General features: G+C 41.7%; 1 protein-coding gene across 3 annotated transcripts in view; it reads left to right on the forward strand.

Annotated features, from left to right (window-relative positions):
- ELP1 (elongator complex protein 1) overlaps window positions 1–15,857 on the forward strand; it is an 882,162-nt gene that overhangs the window by 526,882 nt on the left and 339,423 nt on the right. For all 3 annotated transcript variants that reach the window (XM_033918172.1, XM_033918151.1, XM_033918160.1), the window contains exons 26-27: window positions 4,263–4,360; window positions 6,172–6,373. In XM_033918172.1, coding sequence (XP_033774063.1) covers window positions 4,263–4,360; window positions 6,172–6,373 — 300 coding nt within the window. The remainder of the gene's footprint in view (window positions 1–4,262; window positions 4,361–6,171; window positions 6,374–15,857) is intronic.

Genomic DNA, 15,857 nt, shown 5'->3' on the forward strand with positions numbered 1-15,857 from the left:
TCTATAGTACATAAAGAAGTGTACATTCCCCTACTAAAGCATTCAGCTCCACAGCCTGCACTATTTTTTTAACCTTTTTCAACATTTTCTGTTGGACAATGCTGTACTTTTTCATTCAGCCTCCATTCCTCCTCAAACACCCAAATTAGATAATCTTTCTAATCCTTCACATTCAAACCCTCTCTTATTTCTACCTGCTCACCCTCAGCAAGTTCTTGAGTGGGCTCTAGAACATCAACTCGGTCCCAGAGTACCCCCTTGCCAGTCAGGTTTTCAGGATATCCACAATGAATATGCATAAACTTGATTTGCATACACTGGCCTCATTATATGCACATTTCTTTCAAGCATATTCATTCTGTATATTCTGAAAACCTGACTGGCAAGGGGATAATCCAGGACTGAGTTGAGAAACACTGCTCTAGAAGATTTATACTGTTCTCTTCCAACTCCAACTGACTCTGACAGATGTCTGGTATAATTCTGACCTGCATGTGGCAGATGACCAAGATATAAACCCTCTGCCTCAATCAACTCTTCCACAACAAACAAAAGAATACTCCTTATCCAAAATTTCTTCAAAAGATGTCTTCCTTTCTAAGTCTTGACCACACCTCTTTACCTACAGACAAGGACTTCCAAGGCATCCTTCAATCCTATAAGATACCATCCAGAAAAATTATTTCTCTACCTGTGCACCAAGTTCAACTGGCAAAAACCACAGTCCGTCTCTAACTTTTCCAGATGTTTAGACTTAAAATACAAGATCCAGAAAGCCCCAGGACATGATCTTCAGCAATTGCCACATCATTCCATGGTTTCAGAGTTTGCTATTAAAAAGGCTAAAGTAACAAAATCCCAGGTCAATGCCCCGCCTGGAAGAGACTACAGAATACTAAACTCTGTAGGCCGCAAAGTATACCAAAGCTCCATGCTTGCTTCTAAAATCATAGCTCATCAACTCCAAATTCTACACTATCAACATACAGTTCTACAACAACTGGATGAGGCAGCTCCGGACATGATAGCACTGCTCTTCATGAATCTACATACCATCTTATTAAAACAAACTACAATGCCTTTGATATGGCTTCTAGGTCTTCTGCTGTAGTCATTGCAGCCCATCGTACAGCTTGGCTCAAGGCCCCTGATCTTAGACTACCACTACTATTTATTATTTCTAAAGCGCTGAAAGGTGTACACAGCGCTGTACATTTTAACATACAATAGATGGTTCCTGCTCAGAAAAGCTTACAATCTAATTTAGACAGGACATTTCAGGGTTGGGGAGATTATGGTATAGGACAGGAGTGCCCACACTTTTTGGGCTGGCAAGCTACTTTTAAAATGACCAAGTTAAAATGAACTACCAACAATAAAATTTTTAAAAACACAAAGCATACTGTACACAGAGAAAATGTTAATCATCATTAATATTTTGGGGGAAGCAGTGCAGGACCAGGCAGGCAACCTGGTGCGCCGCTACGCAAGAGAACAGAAGAGAAGGCAGCTAGCAGTTCTCGGAGGAAGCGGCAGGAACCAGGCGGCAGCCATCCTCGTGCGCCGCGTCCAGAAGTTTAAAAAAAAGTAATACGTGCGGGAGGAGGAAGAGGGCCAAGGCCTGCCTGTCGCTGAGGAGGAAGAGGCCGGGCCTGCCTGCTTGATTACCTGGGGGTAGGGAGGGAGGGGAGAGGCTGGGGCCTGCCTGCCTGCGGGGAGGCCTGGAGGGGGGAGGCCTGCTTGCTTGCTTGCCTGGGGGAACTGCCAGGGAGGGGGGTACTGCTTGGGGGGCTGCCTGGGAGGGGGAGTACTGCCTGCATGCCTGGAGGGATGCCTGGGAGGGGGAGTACTGCCTGCATGCCTGGGGGGCTGCCTTGGAGGGGGGAGTACTACCTGCATGCCTGGGAGGGGGGAAGTACTGCCTGGGGGGGCTGCCTGGGAGGGGAGAGTACTACCTCATGCCTGGAGGGATGCCTGGGAGGGGGGAGTACTGCCTGCCTGGGGGGCTGCCTTGGAGGGGGGAGTACTACTTGCATGCCTGGGGGTGATGCCTGGGAGGGGGAAGTACTGCTTGCCTGCCTGGGGGGGATGCCTGGGAGCGGGAGGCCTGCCTACATGCCCTGTCCCTACCTGCCTGTCAGCCACTAGGCCTGCCTGCCCTGTCCCTGTCTGCCCTGTCCTGGCCTACCACTAGACCACCAGAGGGGGGACAGGGTACAGAGCCTGGCAGGGAGGGGGGACAGGGTGAAGAGCTTGGCAAGGAGTGTGGGGTTGGGTGCAGAGCTTGGCAGGGAGAATTTGGTTCAGAATGTTTTTTTCTTGTTTTCCTCCTCTAAATCTGGGGTGCGTCTTATGGTGAGGTGTGTCTTATAGAGCGAAAAATACGGTACTTTACTGACCTGAGGAAAGAGGTCTCTGAAAGCTAATTGAAAAACGTATTAGTCCAATAAAATGGTGGTATCTTATTTTTAATTTTGGTTTTATTTCCCCCTCCCCTTTGGCCCCCTTTTATGAAGCTTTTATTAGGCTTTTTATCACCAGCTGTGACAATATTAGCTCCGATGCTCATAGGAATTCTTTGAGCGCCAGAGCTTTACTGCCGCGACCTGCAATAAAAAAAAAACAACAGCTTCATAAAAAAGGGGGGGAGGGTTATTTGTTAGTTTGTAAAGTGATGATCTCTTAAAGAGAGGAAAAGATAATGGTTACTGCGGATGGGCAGATAAGATGAATCATTTGGCCTTTATCTGCCATCATGTTTCTATTTCTCTGTTTTTTCAAATTACATGTGCTATCTTTATATTTTGCACAATATTAGAGGACATGTGTCATTGTTTCTGTGGTGTTTCATTGTATGAAGAGTTCAGCTTCTTGGTGGTTCAGTTTAACCTTTGTCTACATATTTCCAATTTATCCCCCTTTATACAAAACCATAGAGCATTTTTTAGCACTGGCCATGAACTGTTAACCACCGTGGCTAAAAACCGCACTACAGTTTTGTAAAAGGGGGAGGGCTTAGTTTGTGAATATATATTCCATACTAGATGAAGGTGTTTTGTGTATTCTGTGTTTGAAAGACATGGTGTTCTGTTAGCATCGACTGTGCTGGCTCAATCTGTACTAGTCTGGCTTGTTTAGTTTTACAATGGGTATATTGTTCTGCTCACTGCAGTATGCAAGATGCTGTCTTTTCCTAGGTACACTCTAGTGCGATGTTTTTCATACAGATGGGGGGGAGTGTCAAAAAATGATGGACCCTGGGTGTCACGTATGCTAGGTACGCCACTGCAGTCCCCCCTGGCATCATAGAAGCACATAAATTGTGAGCAGCAGCTTCTTCCATAGCAAGCTTCCAAGCAGTCCTGATACAGGATATCTGTAAAGCTGCCACTTGGTCTTCAATTCAAACCTTTGCAAAGCATTACTGCTCAGGACATTCAGTTTGTTCAATCTATCCTCAGAAACCTCTTTGCTCCTTAACATTCTCACCTCCACCCACTTTCTTTCTGTTGCTAGGGACTCACTATCAAGTGTGCTTTATTCTCCCCCTCTCCAGAGAGAACAAAGTTGCTTACCTGTAACATGGGTTCTCCAGAGATAGCAGGGGAATGCAGCCACACTTGCCCTCCCCTCTGCGTTGCTCCTTCTCTATTCCTGCTAGTAACTCTCATCTAAGGGGGATGATCCTGGAGAGGCAGGAGACCCTGCACATGCTCAGTAAGCCAAAAGGTTTACCATAGCTAGGGGAAGAGCACTGGCACATGGGATCAGTCTAGGACTTCACCATCAAGTGTGACTGCATTCCCCTGGTATCTACAGAGAACCCATGTTACAGGTAAGCAACTTCACTTTATCTGAGGATAGCAGGCAGATATTCTCACAACCCTCCCGCCCCCCTTCCCTAGTGGGTGGGAAGGCTCATGTGCAGTACGGGCAGTCTTGAGACTTTAAACATTTTTTAAAGTAACTGTACCGGGCTCTGTGGATGACATCACCCATATGTGAGAATATCTGCCTGCTGTCCTTGGGTAACATCTGTTACAGGTTAGTAATTGCTATTTCTCCTTGTTTTGTTCAAACTGCTGCTGCTTGATAAATTTAAAGGTTGTACATGAAAACTATTATAGCTCTGGTATGTCCATGCTTCTTAATGTGATCCAGAATTTTTCATGGTTTATATTTATATAGTTCTCAATAGAGCTCTGTTTACTGTTTGATATTTCAAAAGCTCCAAGTCGGTCTTATTTCTTTATTTTCCCCAGGGCCAGAACATTTTTCAGAATTTTTAAACTTGGTAAAAGATCAGAACTTGTACACTGATGCCCTGAAGCATTGCCTTGTAGGTACCCAAGAGCATAAGGTGCGTGAAGTGTTTGCTGGTTTTCTTTCACTGTTTTAGCCATATATACCATAAATTGTTACTTTTACTTTGTAAAAGAGTGCTTTTAAGAGAAGACATCATGAGGAAAAAAAACAAGTGAGAAACATGGTTACCTTATTTATTAAAATCAGATGTAGTTTGCCACTGCAAAAGTAAGCAACTTGGGCAGAATATATGGGTCTTACAGCCTTACCTGTTATGGTCTGTATCATAGCAATGAATGGCTATATGGCAAGAAATCAATTACACTCCAAAGCACACAAGCCGTCTTGCCAAATATTAACTCGGAATGCAAAGAACTAAACAATGATATATAAACACTGGGGATACATTGACATCCTTCAGAGTAGCGTTCTGAGATATCCCCAGTGCTTATATATCATTTTTTAGTTCTTTGCATTCCGAGTTAATATTTGGCAAGACGGCTTGTGTGCTTTGGAGTGTAATGGTCTGTTTCAGCCTGTATTCTAGTGATTCATAGTAAGGTGTGTTGGCTGTACTTTTGCTCTCCTCCTGTTATGGGAAAGAATCTCTAGGAATGTTTGCCTTTATACAATTTGTGGATAACCTATCTGGGGAAGGAATATAAAGAAGAGTAAAACTCTTGCAATAAGAATTTGAGGTAGCGTGCAAAAAATTGCAAATCTGGTATCAACTATGAACTCTATAGCAATATTAACCTCAAAGATCTTACCAGTGAATGCCTTTAGGAACAGCATACCACTAAAATTGTCTTCTACCAAGCATGCATCTTCGTTCTGCATTCTTTGTTCCAGTTATTGGTATAGCTGTATGGGTACTCAAAAAGTCTGGGAATATAACCTAGATGAAACATGATCTGATTAACTTTGGTCTCAATTTTGGCTAAAAGGCCCTCATTCCTTTTTGGGATAGGCATGTGAGATCTCTTAGAGAGGAAGGGATAACGGTTACTGTGGGTGGGCAGACTAGATGGGTCTTTTGGCCTTTATCTGCCATCATGTTTCTATTTTTCTATTACTCATAGATTCCTATAGAATCAGTTAGATGACATTTGTTTAAAACAAAAAAGTGCTTTTCAACACATTTGAATGTGCCAATTTTTAGTTGTTCTGGTCAAATGTATGGAAGAAAATTGTTTATTCTATATATTGATATTTCTTTTAAGATTATAATATGGAAATCCTTAACTCTTCCATTCAATCTATCTCCTGATGATAGTCATCCCTTTGATTATTTCAATTGGGTTAAAATGAATTATTAATCACTGGAAATATAACTCATCTCTCTGTCTCTACTATATTATAATTAGTTAACCTGTTTTAGAAAATAATCATAGTATTTTTGTTTAAAAATGATTGACTACGTTATGTTATCCTTGCAGTAGTTCCCAATTGTTTCTGTAATGTTATTTTTTTCTCAAAAATAAAGATTTGAATTTGTTAAAAATCAGTTTCAATCTTTTTAGTTCAGATTCATCCTGAGGTTGCAGAATATCATTATACCTCCCAGGTAACATGTACCTGTGTTTTCCTGTCCTGCTCGGTGAGGATGAAGTGACCCAGAACAGGATAGAAGTATTATAGTCACCAACAAGACCTGAAATTACTTTAAAAGAAAACCCCAAAACCCTCACAAGCCATTCTTTCACCTCTTTATTTTCTGTATTACAGCCTGCTTTCTAGTTATTGCTAGTGGACAGACAGACATCAATTTTTTATTTTATTTTTGATATGGTGAGTGGGGGAATCGAGCTTTTAGAGTTTTGGAAGTAGGAATTTGTCAATTACTTTATATATGTTCTTTCATAGGATGTCAGTATACTGTATGGAGAATACTTAAATGAAAATCGGGATTATGAACTAGCAGGGCTCATCTTTGCTCGTTGTGGTGACTTTGAGAAAGCTATCAAAGCCTTCTTGACATGTAACAATTGGCAACAGGTTCTCTGTATGGCAGCTCAGCTTAAGTATTCAGAAAATAAAATATCCACCCTTGCTAGGCACATGGCAGGTAAGTGATACAAGAGAGTTTATGTGCTTATTGTAATACAATGCTGTTTATCCCTCCACCCCTGACCTCTTGTTTACAGTGATATTTATAGTGTATAAACAGTAAATTCCTTATTGTCCCACTAGACCAGTTCAGATGCTGATCTGTGATGTGATATATCTTAAGAACTCCTGGCCAGTGAGTATCTTTGTCTCCAGCAGATGGTAGATTTCCCATGCAACCTCTGATAGTCTGGTATGACTATTTCCATTTCCTTGGTCAGCAAGAGCCTAAGTAGGTTTTCTGGCTTCCCACCAAAAAATTTTGGGTGTAATACCTGAGGTACTCCCCCCCCTTCCTTGGTCCAACCCTTTTCTTAAGGAATTAGGTTTTTCTATTACCTCAGACTAGCCTTTGTGTAGGGGCATTGGTATATTTTTACTTTTCACTGCACTGCAGGATAAAAACAAGTGCTATTCAGTTTGTGGAGCTCAAGTTGGTTATCCCAGGACAAGCAGGCAACATATTCTCATGTATGGGTGACATCATCCACGAAGCACAAGCAGTCTTGTTTGAAGAACTTTAGAAGGTTCGCAACTGCTGCACCGCACATGCATGAGTGCCTTCCCATCCGACATAGGGCGTGCATCTCCTCAGTTCTCATTTTTCCGCAGAGCTAAGTCATTGGCTTTTCTAATGCTCTTCAATTTTATTGCCTTGCCTTCCCGCTCACACATATATTTTCTTTTTAAATTTGTTTATTGAGAGTTCCAGAATGTTGGTGAGTCCAGCTAGATGTGTCTGAGCTGAGCTCTTGTCCCTGGGCCTCATCCATTCTTTTAACTCTGAAATTTGCCTGAAATTGATCTTCCATAGGCTGTTTGTTACATTATACAGAATTTAATCAAAATCTATGACGAGTGCAAAGTGATTACAATGAGAGAAAGATCATGAAAAGACTCAGGTACAAGCTGTTAATACGGCTGATTCTGACAGTTCCACAGTCAATTCTGTGCAGGAGATTACAACTGTAGTGGTGCAATGGAGCCTTGATTTATAGCAGCAATAAAAGCATTGGATCCTAGATTCACTCAGCTATCTGACCAGATTTCTGGGGTTGAGTCCCTATTGTCAGATCTTTCTCGTCACACTACGGAGTTGGAGGTCCATGTGGCAGAGGTTGAATATACAAAACAGGTGACTGTAGAATCAATGGCAACTCTGTGGGAGCAGCTTCACTTGCAGGGAGCTAAAAATGAAGATTTAGAAAATCGCTCCCGTAAAGACAATGTCAGCTTCGTAGGTTTCCCTGAGACTATTTTAGATTTTCATATATTAGTACAGGTGGAAAAATGGCTACATGAGAAACTCCCACTACGATCTGGAATTGGGCCCCTTCTCCTGGAAAGAGCACATCGGGTGGGCCACAAGTTTGATGTACAACAACAACGTTCTCGAGTGGTAATAGCCAAAGTTCACAATTATGTCCACAAAATAGCCCTATTTCAACAGTAACGACAACATCGGGACTCGCTTACCTTTGAGGAAGTTAAGATAAGCTTGTTCCAAGACTGCTCTGCTTCTGTAGCATAAAAACATCATCAATATTCACAAATTTGTGCTGGCTTACCCGGCAACTCTGAAAATCTTCACTAGTGCTGGCTGGCGTGTATTTGATTCTCCTGCAGTGGCTGGAGAGTATTTGAACTCTCTTCTCTCATCTCAATAAATATCGAGTTCCTGAGTACAACCGGAAGTGCTTAGTACTGTACTTTCACTGAAGTGGATTCTTTCATTACAACAAAGAAAAATGGGGAGACCCAATGATCCACAGTGAAAACAATCCACCGATGAAAACAAAAACTGTTTTCATCGGTGGATTATTTTATTAACCATTATAATTATTTTATTTATATATTTCTTTGTTTCTTTTATGTATTCTGTTTTTTATGAAACTTCTTTTTGGTTGAGATTATTTTAATAACGAAATGACTGGTGCTGTAAGTGGTTACATGAATAAACTAGGTGGAGACATGCAGGAGGCTTTAATGCGGAGATTTGGGAAATATCTTAAATGAAGGTTGATGGGAAACAGAGTGAGCAGGAGAAAAAGATGCAGAAGCAGCCAATGTCATGGAACCTGATGGAACTCCAGTGCAAGGCAGCAAGTGGATGACAGACTGGAACTATTATATGCGTTATTAATGTTGTAGGAATACTCCACGTAATTACCAGCAGAATTAACATAAAGGTGAAAGTGGAGAGAAGGATGAGGATACAGGGAGTGCACCAAGGGGGGAATATGCTTTTGGCGATGCCTCTGCATATGCGGACCTTGTGAACGGAGATTGCTATTCCAGTCCTCCTTTACAGGGAAGGATTGTGGAGGGTGCTGGCACTCTGAGTGCGGGGGAACAAGATAATCTGGTGAGATAGCATATGTACTGGGATTGCGGAGCACGATTCTACAGAGTGCTTGTTTTTTTAATTTATTTATTTTATTATAAGAGGTTATATTTGTCTATTTATTTATTTGTCCAATTATTTATCTATCTATTTATTTATATATTTAATAATTTATTTAGTTCCATTGTTGATCAATTATTCATTATTAATTTATCTATTTATCTATTGCATACTTAACTGTAAATTATTTATATATTTACTTGTTTATTTATATAGTTATTTATAGATTTATTGATCTACTAATGTGCGTATATCTGTATATACGTACATGTATATATGTGTATTTATGTATGGTTATATAAAGATAAAAGCTAACAAGAATACTAGAAGCCTTTTGGAGATATTGTTTTCCTGACTACAAAACCAGTCTCTCTTAACTTTTCCAGAGATTTTTGCCTCTCTTCCTCTTTCTGCGATCTTTTGTAATTTATGAAAGCTAACCTCTTATTCCTTACCTTCTCAGCTACTTAGCTGGAGCATAGAAAACAGAGAGTGGAGGTAAATGGACAATACTCAGCACTCCACTGGAAGAGCATCACCAGTGGGGTGCTGCAAGGCTCGGTGCTTGGACCGTGCTCTTTAACATCTTTATAAATGATCTGGACATAGGTACGACGAGCGAGGTGATTAAATTTGCGGATGATACGAAGTTATTCAGAGTAGTAAAGATGCAGGGGGATTGCAAAGATCTGCAACGTGACATAATCAAGCTCAAGGAATGAGCATCGTCATGGCAGATGAGGTTCAACGTGGATAAGTGTAAAGTGATGTATGTCGGTAACAAAAATCTCATGCACGAATACAGGATGTCCGGGGCGGTACTTGGAGAGACCTCCCAGGAAAGGGACTTCGGAGTTCTGATCGACAAATCGATGAAGCCGTCCACACGATGTGCGGCGGCAGCAAAAAGGGCAAACAAAATGCTAGGAATGATAAAGAAGGGGATCACGAACAGATCAGAGAAGGTTATCATGACACTGTACCGGGCCATGGTACGCCCTCACCTGGAGTACTGGGTCCAGCACTGGTCGCCGTACATGAAGAAGGACACGGTAATACTCGAAAGGGTCCAGAGAAGAGTGACTAAGATGGTTAAGGGGCTGGTGGAGCTGCCGTACAGCGAAAGATTAGAGAAACTGGGCCTCTTCCTCGAACAGAGGAGATTGAGAGGGGACATGATCGAAACATTCAAGGTACTGAAGGGGATAGACTTAGTAAATAAGGACAGGTTGTTCACCCTCTCCAAGGTAGGGAGAATAAGAGTGCAATCTCTAAAGTTGAAAGGGGTTAGATTTCGTACAAACGTAAGGAAGTTCTTCTTCACCCAAAGAGTGGTAGAAAGCTGGAACGCTCTTCCAGAGGCTGTTATAGGGGAAAACACCCTCCAAGGATTCAAGACAAAGTTAGACAAGTTTCTGCTGAACAAGAACGTGCGCTGGTAGGGCTAGTCTCGGTTAGGGTGCTGGTCTTAGACCAGAGGGCCACCGCGTGAGCGGAGTGCTGGGCATGATGGACCACTGGTCAGACTCAGCAGTGGCAATTCTTATGTTCTTATATTCTTATGTTTTGAGAACCAAAGTGGACTTCTTTTCCTCTTACTTTTACTTACTTGCCTCGCAAAAAGGTTTGTCGCCCTTACAATCGCTCCTTTTAGTTTTGCCCACCGCATTTCCACTCCTTCCAGATGTTCCCATCCAGACAATAATTCCTTGACGTAAACCCCCATCCAAACAAAGTTAGGTTTTTTTAGTCTAGAACTTTTGCTTTTGAATGAGTCCTCTCTATACCCATCTTAATATTAAACCATACCATTCAGTGATCACTGGATGCCAGATGATCACCCACTGTAACATCAGACACTTTCCCCATTTATAAGCACTAAGTCCAGTATGACCCCATCCCGTGTGGGTTCCATTACCAACTGCTGGAACAGATCTCCTTGTAGAGAATCCAGAATCTCCCTACTTTTAGAAGACCCTGCTGTAAGGATACCCCAATCAACATCCTGCATGTTAAAATCCCCTATTAGCAAGACTTCTCCTTTTTTAGATATATTCTGAATGTCTACTATTAAATCTCTATCTACTTCTTCCTTCTGAGAAGGAGGCCTGTATATCACACCGATGTAAATATATTCACCATTCCCTTTTTCCAAATTGATCCACAGTGACATAGTAACATAACATAGTAACATAGTAGATGACGGCAAATAAAGACCCGAATGGTCCATCCAGTTTGCCCAACCTGATTCAATTAAAAAATTTTTTTTAATTTTTTCTTCTTAGCTATTTCTGGGCAAGAATCCAAAGCTCTACCCGGTACTGTGCTTGGGTTCCTACTACCGAAATCTCCGTTATAATCTACTCCAGCCCATCTACACCCTCCCAACTATTGAAGCCCTCCCCAGCCTATTCTCCACCAAATGGCCATATACAGATACAGACCGTGCAAGACTGCCCAGTACTGGCCTTAGTTCAATTTTTAATATTATTTTCTGATTCTAGATCCTTTGTGTTCATCCCATGCTTCTTTGAACTCAGTCACAGTTTTATTCTCCACCACCTCTCTCGGAAGCGCATTCCAGGCATCCACTACTCTCTCCGTAAAGTAGAATTTTCTAACATTGCCTTTGAATCTACCACCCCTCAACCTCAAATTATGTCCTCTGGTTTTACCATTTTCCTTTCTCTGGAAAAGATTATGTTCTACGTTAATACCCTTCAAGGATTTGAACGTCTGAATCATATCTCCCTTGTCTCTCCTTTCCTCTAGGGTATACATATTCAGGGCTTCCAGTCTCTCCTCATACGTCTTCTGGTGCAAGCCTCCTATCATTTTCGTCGCCCTCCTCTGGACCGCTTCAAGTCTTCTTACGTCCTTCGCCAGATACGGTCTCCAAAACTGAACACAATACTCCAAGTGGGGCCTTACCAATGATCTGTACAGGGGCATCAACACCTTCTTCCTTCTACTGGCTATGCCTCTCTTTATACAGCCCAGCATCCTTCTGGCAGCAGCCACTGCCTTGTCATGCTTGTCCCTCTCTTGGCTTCTTTTAGTTTCACCCTGTAGTCCTTTCTGCTCTCCTCTTCTTGGGTTTTTTAATATTTCACGAACGCCAACTCTTTCACCTTTATTTTCTCTGCCACTAGTTTGGAAAACCATATTGGCTTCTTTTTTCTCTTGTTTTTTTATTGATTTTCTTCACATAAAGGTCCAAAGCCATTTTTATTGCTCCTTTCAGCTTAGACCACTGTCTTTCTACTTCTCTTATGTCCTCCCATCCTAACAGCTCTTTTTTCAGGTATTCTCCCATTGCATTAAAGTCCGTACGTTTGAAATCTAAGACTTTAAGTAATGTGCGGCCGCTTTCCACTTTAGCCGTTATATCAAACCAAACCGTTTGATGATCGCTACTTCCCAGGTGAGCACCCACTTGAACATTAGAGATACTCTCTCCATTTGTGAGGACCAGATCCAATATCGCTTTTTCCCTTGTGGGTTCCGTCACCATTTGTCTGAGCAGAGCCTCTTGAAAGGCATCCACAATCTCCCTACTTCTTTCCGATTCCGCTGACGAAACACTCCAGTCCGCATCTGGCAGGTTGAAATCTCCCAACAGCAGAACCTCCTCTTTCCTTCCAAACTTTTGGATATCCACAATCAGATCCTTATCAATTTGCTGCGATTGAGTCGGCGGTCTGTAGATTACACCCACGTAGATAGAAGTTCCATCTTCTCTTTTCAGACCAATCCATATCGCTTCTTCCTTTCCCCAGTCCCTTGGATATCGCTCGCTTGGATATTGATCTTTACATAGAGAGCTACTTCTCCACCTTTTTGACCATCTCTGTCCTTCCTAAAAAAGATTATATCCTGGTATGTTTGCATCCCATTCATGGGATTCACTGAACCATGTCTCTGTGATAGCGACAATATCTAGATCTGCCTCTAATATCAGGACTTGCAGATCATGAACTTTGTTACTTAAGACTGTGAGCATTTGTGGTCATCGTTTTCCAGCTATTTTTCAGTGGTAATCTCCTTTTTCATATGGATTTTTGTTTCGTTTCACTTTCCGTTGCAATACTAAGAAATGAGTTTCTGATATTGTTTATGTTGCAATCTTTACTACTATCATATCTTTTCTTTTGCCGGGGGTGGTCTCTATAATTGTCCTTCATACATACACCACCCCCACCTTCTAGTTTAAATGCCTAGAAACATACTGTCTAAATTTCTCTGCAAGGTTTATTTTTCCTGCTGTAGTAATATGTAGCCCATCAGTGCAATATAGCTTCTTGTCCTTCCATGTATTTCCCCATCTTCCTATGTACCTGAAGCCTTCTTGATGACACCAGGCTTTGAGCCATCTATTAAAGTCCTCTGTGTTTTTCACTCTTTGCTCTCCCTTTCCATATGCAGGCAATATTTCAGAAAAAGCTAAAGTCTTTACAAAAGGTTTCGTACCCTCACCAAGCTCCCGAAAAGCTTTCTGTGCTGCAAGTGTGGAGTTGTTGGCCAGGTCATTTGTTCCCAGATGGATAACAACATCAGTGTTAAAATCCTTAGTTTCTTCCTTAATTATAGTCAGTATTTGCTTGGAATTCCTGGTAGCTGAGGATCCTGGAAGACATTTCACTATTTTGGTCTCCTCGCCTTGTGTTCCAAGGTTAATGCCTCTGATGATGGAATCCCCCAACAGTAATAGTTTTCTGGTTTTGGCTTTTTTATTTGTGCTTAGGGTGCGCATGTTCTCTTGAGTTACCTTCATTGATTCCAGTCCCACCTCCCTTCTGTTTTCTTGAGTATCGCAGTGCACTAGTGGAGCGAAGGAATTCTGTAGAGGTAATATTTGTGAAGGTGGATGTTTCTGTGTTACATGTCGCAGTCTTCCTGAGCCTACTGTGACCCATTTATTCCTGGGCTGTTTTATTCTTTGAAGTAGAGGTGGTAAGTTGGTATGATTTTGTGGAGTGATGGAAGCTGCTTTAATTGTATTTAATTCCTGTTTAAGTTTGTAGAGCTCCTCCTTAATACTAGCAAGTTGAAGACAGATGGGGCAAGCTTTAAGCCTCCAAATAGTGTATCTTGGAATTAAAGCACCAAAGTGATTGCATAGAATAAAGGTCATCTTGATTGGTTGGGAAGTGACTTGATTTGAGTAGTCCTGATTATTTGGGTCTCTATATATGAACAGTGGTCCCTGGAGTGGGTAGGACTATAAGTCTTACCCTTAGTCCTATGAAGAAGAAGAGGAAATAAGATTTAACAAAGAAAAGAGAAGGGGGTTTTTTTGTGGGGGTTTTTAAAAAAAAAATTTTTAAGTAAGAAACAGGGAGGAGAAGAGAAATTAAGCAGATGTGATGCTGAAAAACAGTGAAAAGAGCAGAATATGAAATGCTGAGTAACTTAGCTTTTAGAAATTCACAGGGCAGACTTGTTCACAGCACTGTCCCAAAGATAATGCAGTTAACCTTAGTAATAAATCAGAGCCCCTCCCTTCTACACCTAATCAGCTGAAAACTAGTAAGTCAGAAATACAGGCTCTATACCAGATCAGTAGATACCCTTAAACACAGGATTTTAAACAGAAATGCAGGCTCTATACCACCCTAAAACACAGGATTTTAAACAAAAATGCAGGCTCCATACAAGTGGTTCCCAAACCTGTCCTGGGAGATCCCCAGTCAGTCAGGTTTTCAAGATATCCCTAATGAATATGCATGAGAGAGATTTGCATATAATGGAAGTGACAGGTATGCAAATCTCTCTCATGCATATTCATTAGGGATATCTTGAAAACCTGACTGGCTGGGGGTCCCCCAGGATAGGTTTGGGAACCACTGCTCTATACCAAATCAGTGGCTACCCTAAAACACAGGATTTATAACAGGATTTTCCCTACTTTAGTCACCCTGTGCCATAGGCACCAGGATTTAATTAGAGTTAATAAAGTCTCACCCGTATTCCTATGAAAAGGAAGAGGCCTCTTCCTTTCTCTGTAGATCCTGCAATTGTGTGGCTTTAATATGTTCTTTAACATATAACGCTACTTCTCCTTCTTTTCTTCCTACCCTGTCTTTCCTGATCATATTATAGCCCGGTAAAACTACATTCCAGTAATGGTTCTCTGTGAACCATGTCTCTGTGATCATCACTCTATCCAAGTCCTCTTCTTTCATCACAGCTTCTAGATCCAGAATCTTGTTTCCCATACTTTGAGTATTATATGTTTAGCGCACTCGCACAACTCAGGCAGCATATAGTACAATCTTCATATGATTCCTTTGAGCTGTCTTCTCGAGTTTCTGCAATATCTGTGACCGTGAGCAAATTTCAGTGCTCTCAAAGTTTTACAGCACCTTCAGAATCAAATCATTCTCATCCATACAGACAATCAAGTAGCCGTGTACTACGTGAACAAGCAAGGAGGAACAGGATCTCTTCTATGCCAAGAAGCTCAAAAGATTTGGAATTGGGCAGTTCTTCACAACATTTTCCTGAAGGCTATCTACATTCAAGGAGAGCAAAATTAATTAGCGGACAAATTAAGTCGCATTCTTCAACCTCACGAATGGACGCTGAACTCAGCATCTCTCCATCCAATTTTTTTCTCAAAGGGGAACTCCTCAAGTAGACCTTTTTGCGTCTTCCCACAACAACAAACTGCCCCAGCTCTGTTCCAGACTGTACTCTCCTCATCGCCTAGAGGCAGATGATTTTCTCCTAGACTGAACATAAGAATAGCCTTACTGGGTCAGACCAGTGGTTCATCAAGTAGCCCATTCTCATGGTGGCCAATCTAGGTTCCTAGTACCTGGACAAAACCCAAGGAGTTAGCAACATTCCATGCTACCGATCCAGGGCAAGCAGTGGCTTCCCTCATGTCTTTCTCAATAACAGACTATGGACTTTTCCTCCAGGAAATTATCCAAATCTTTCTTAAAACCAGCTACACTATCCGCTCTTACCACAACCTCTAGCAATGCATTCCAAACCTTAACTATTCTCTGAGTGAAAAAATATTTTCTCCTAT

The sequence above is a fragment of the Geotrypetes seraphini genome, chromosome 1 (genome assembly GCF_902459505.1).
Source record: "Geotrypetes seraphini chromosome 1, aGeoSer1.1, whole genome shotgun sequence".
NCBI classification, from domain to species: domain Eukaryota; kingdom Metazoa; phylum Chordata; class Amphibia; order Gymnophiona; family Dermophiidae; genus Geotrypetes; species Geotrypetes seraphini.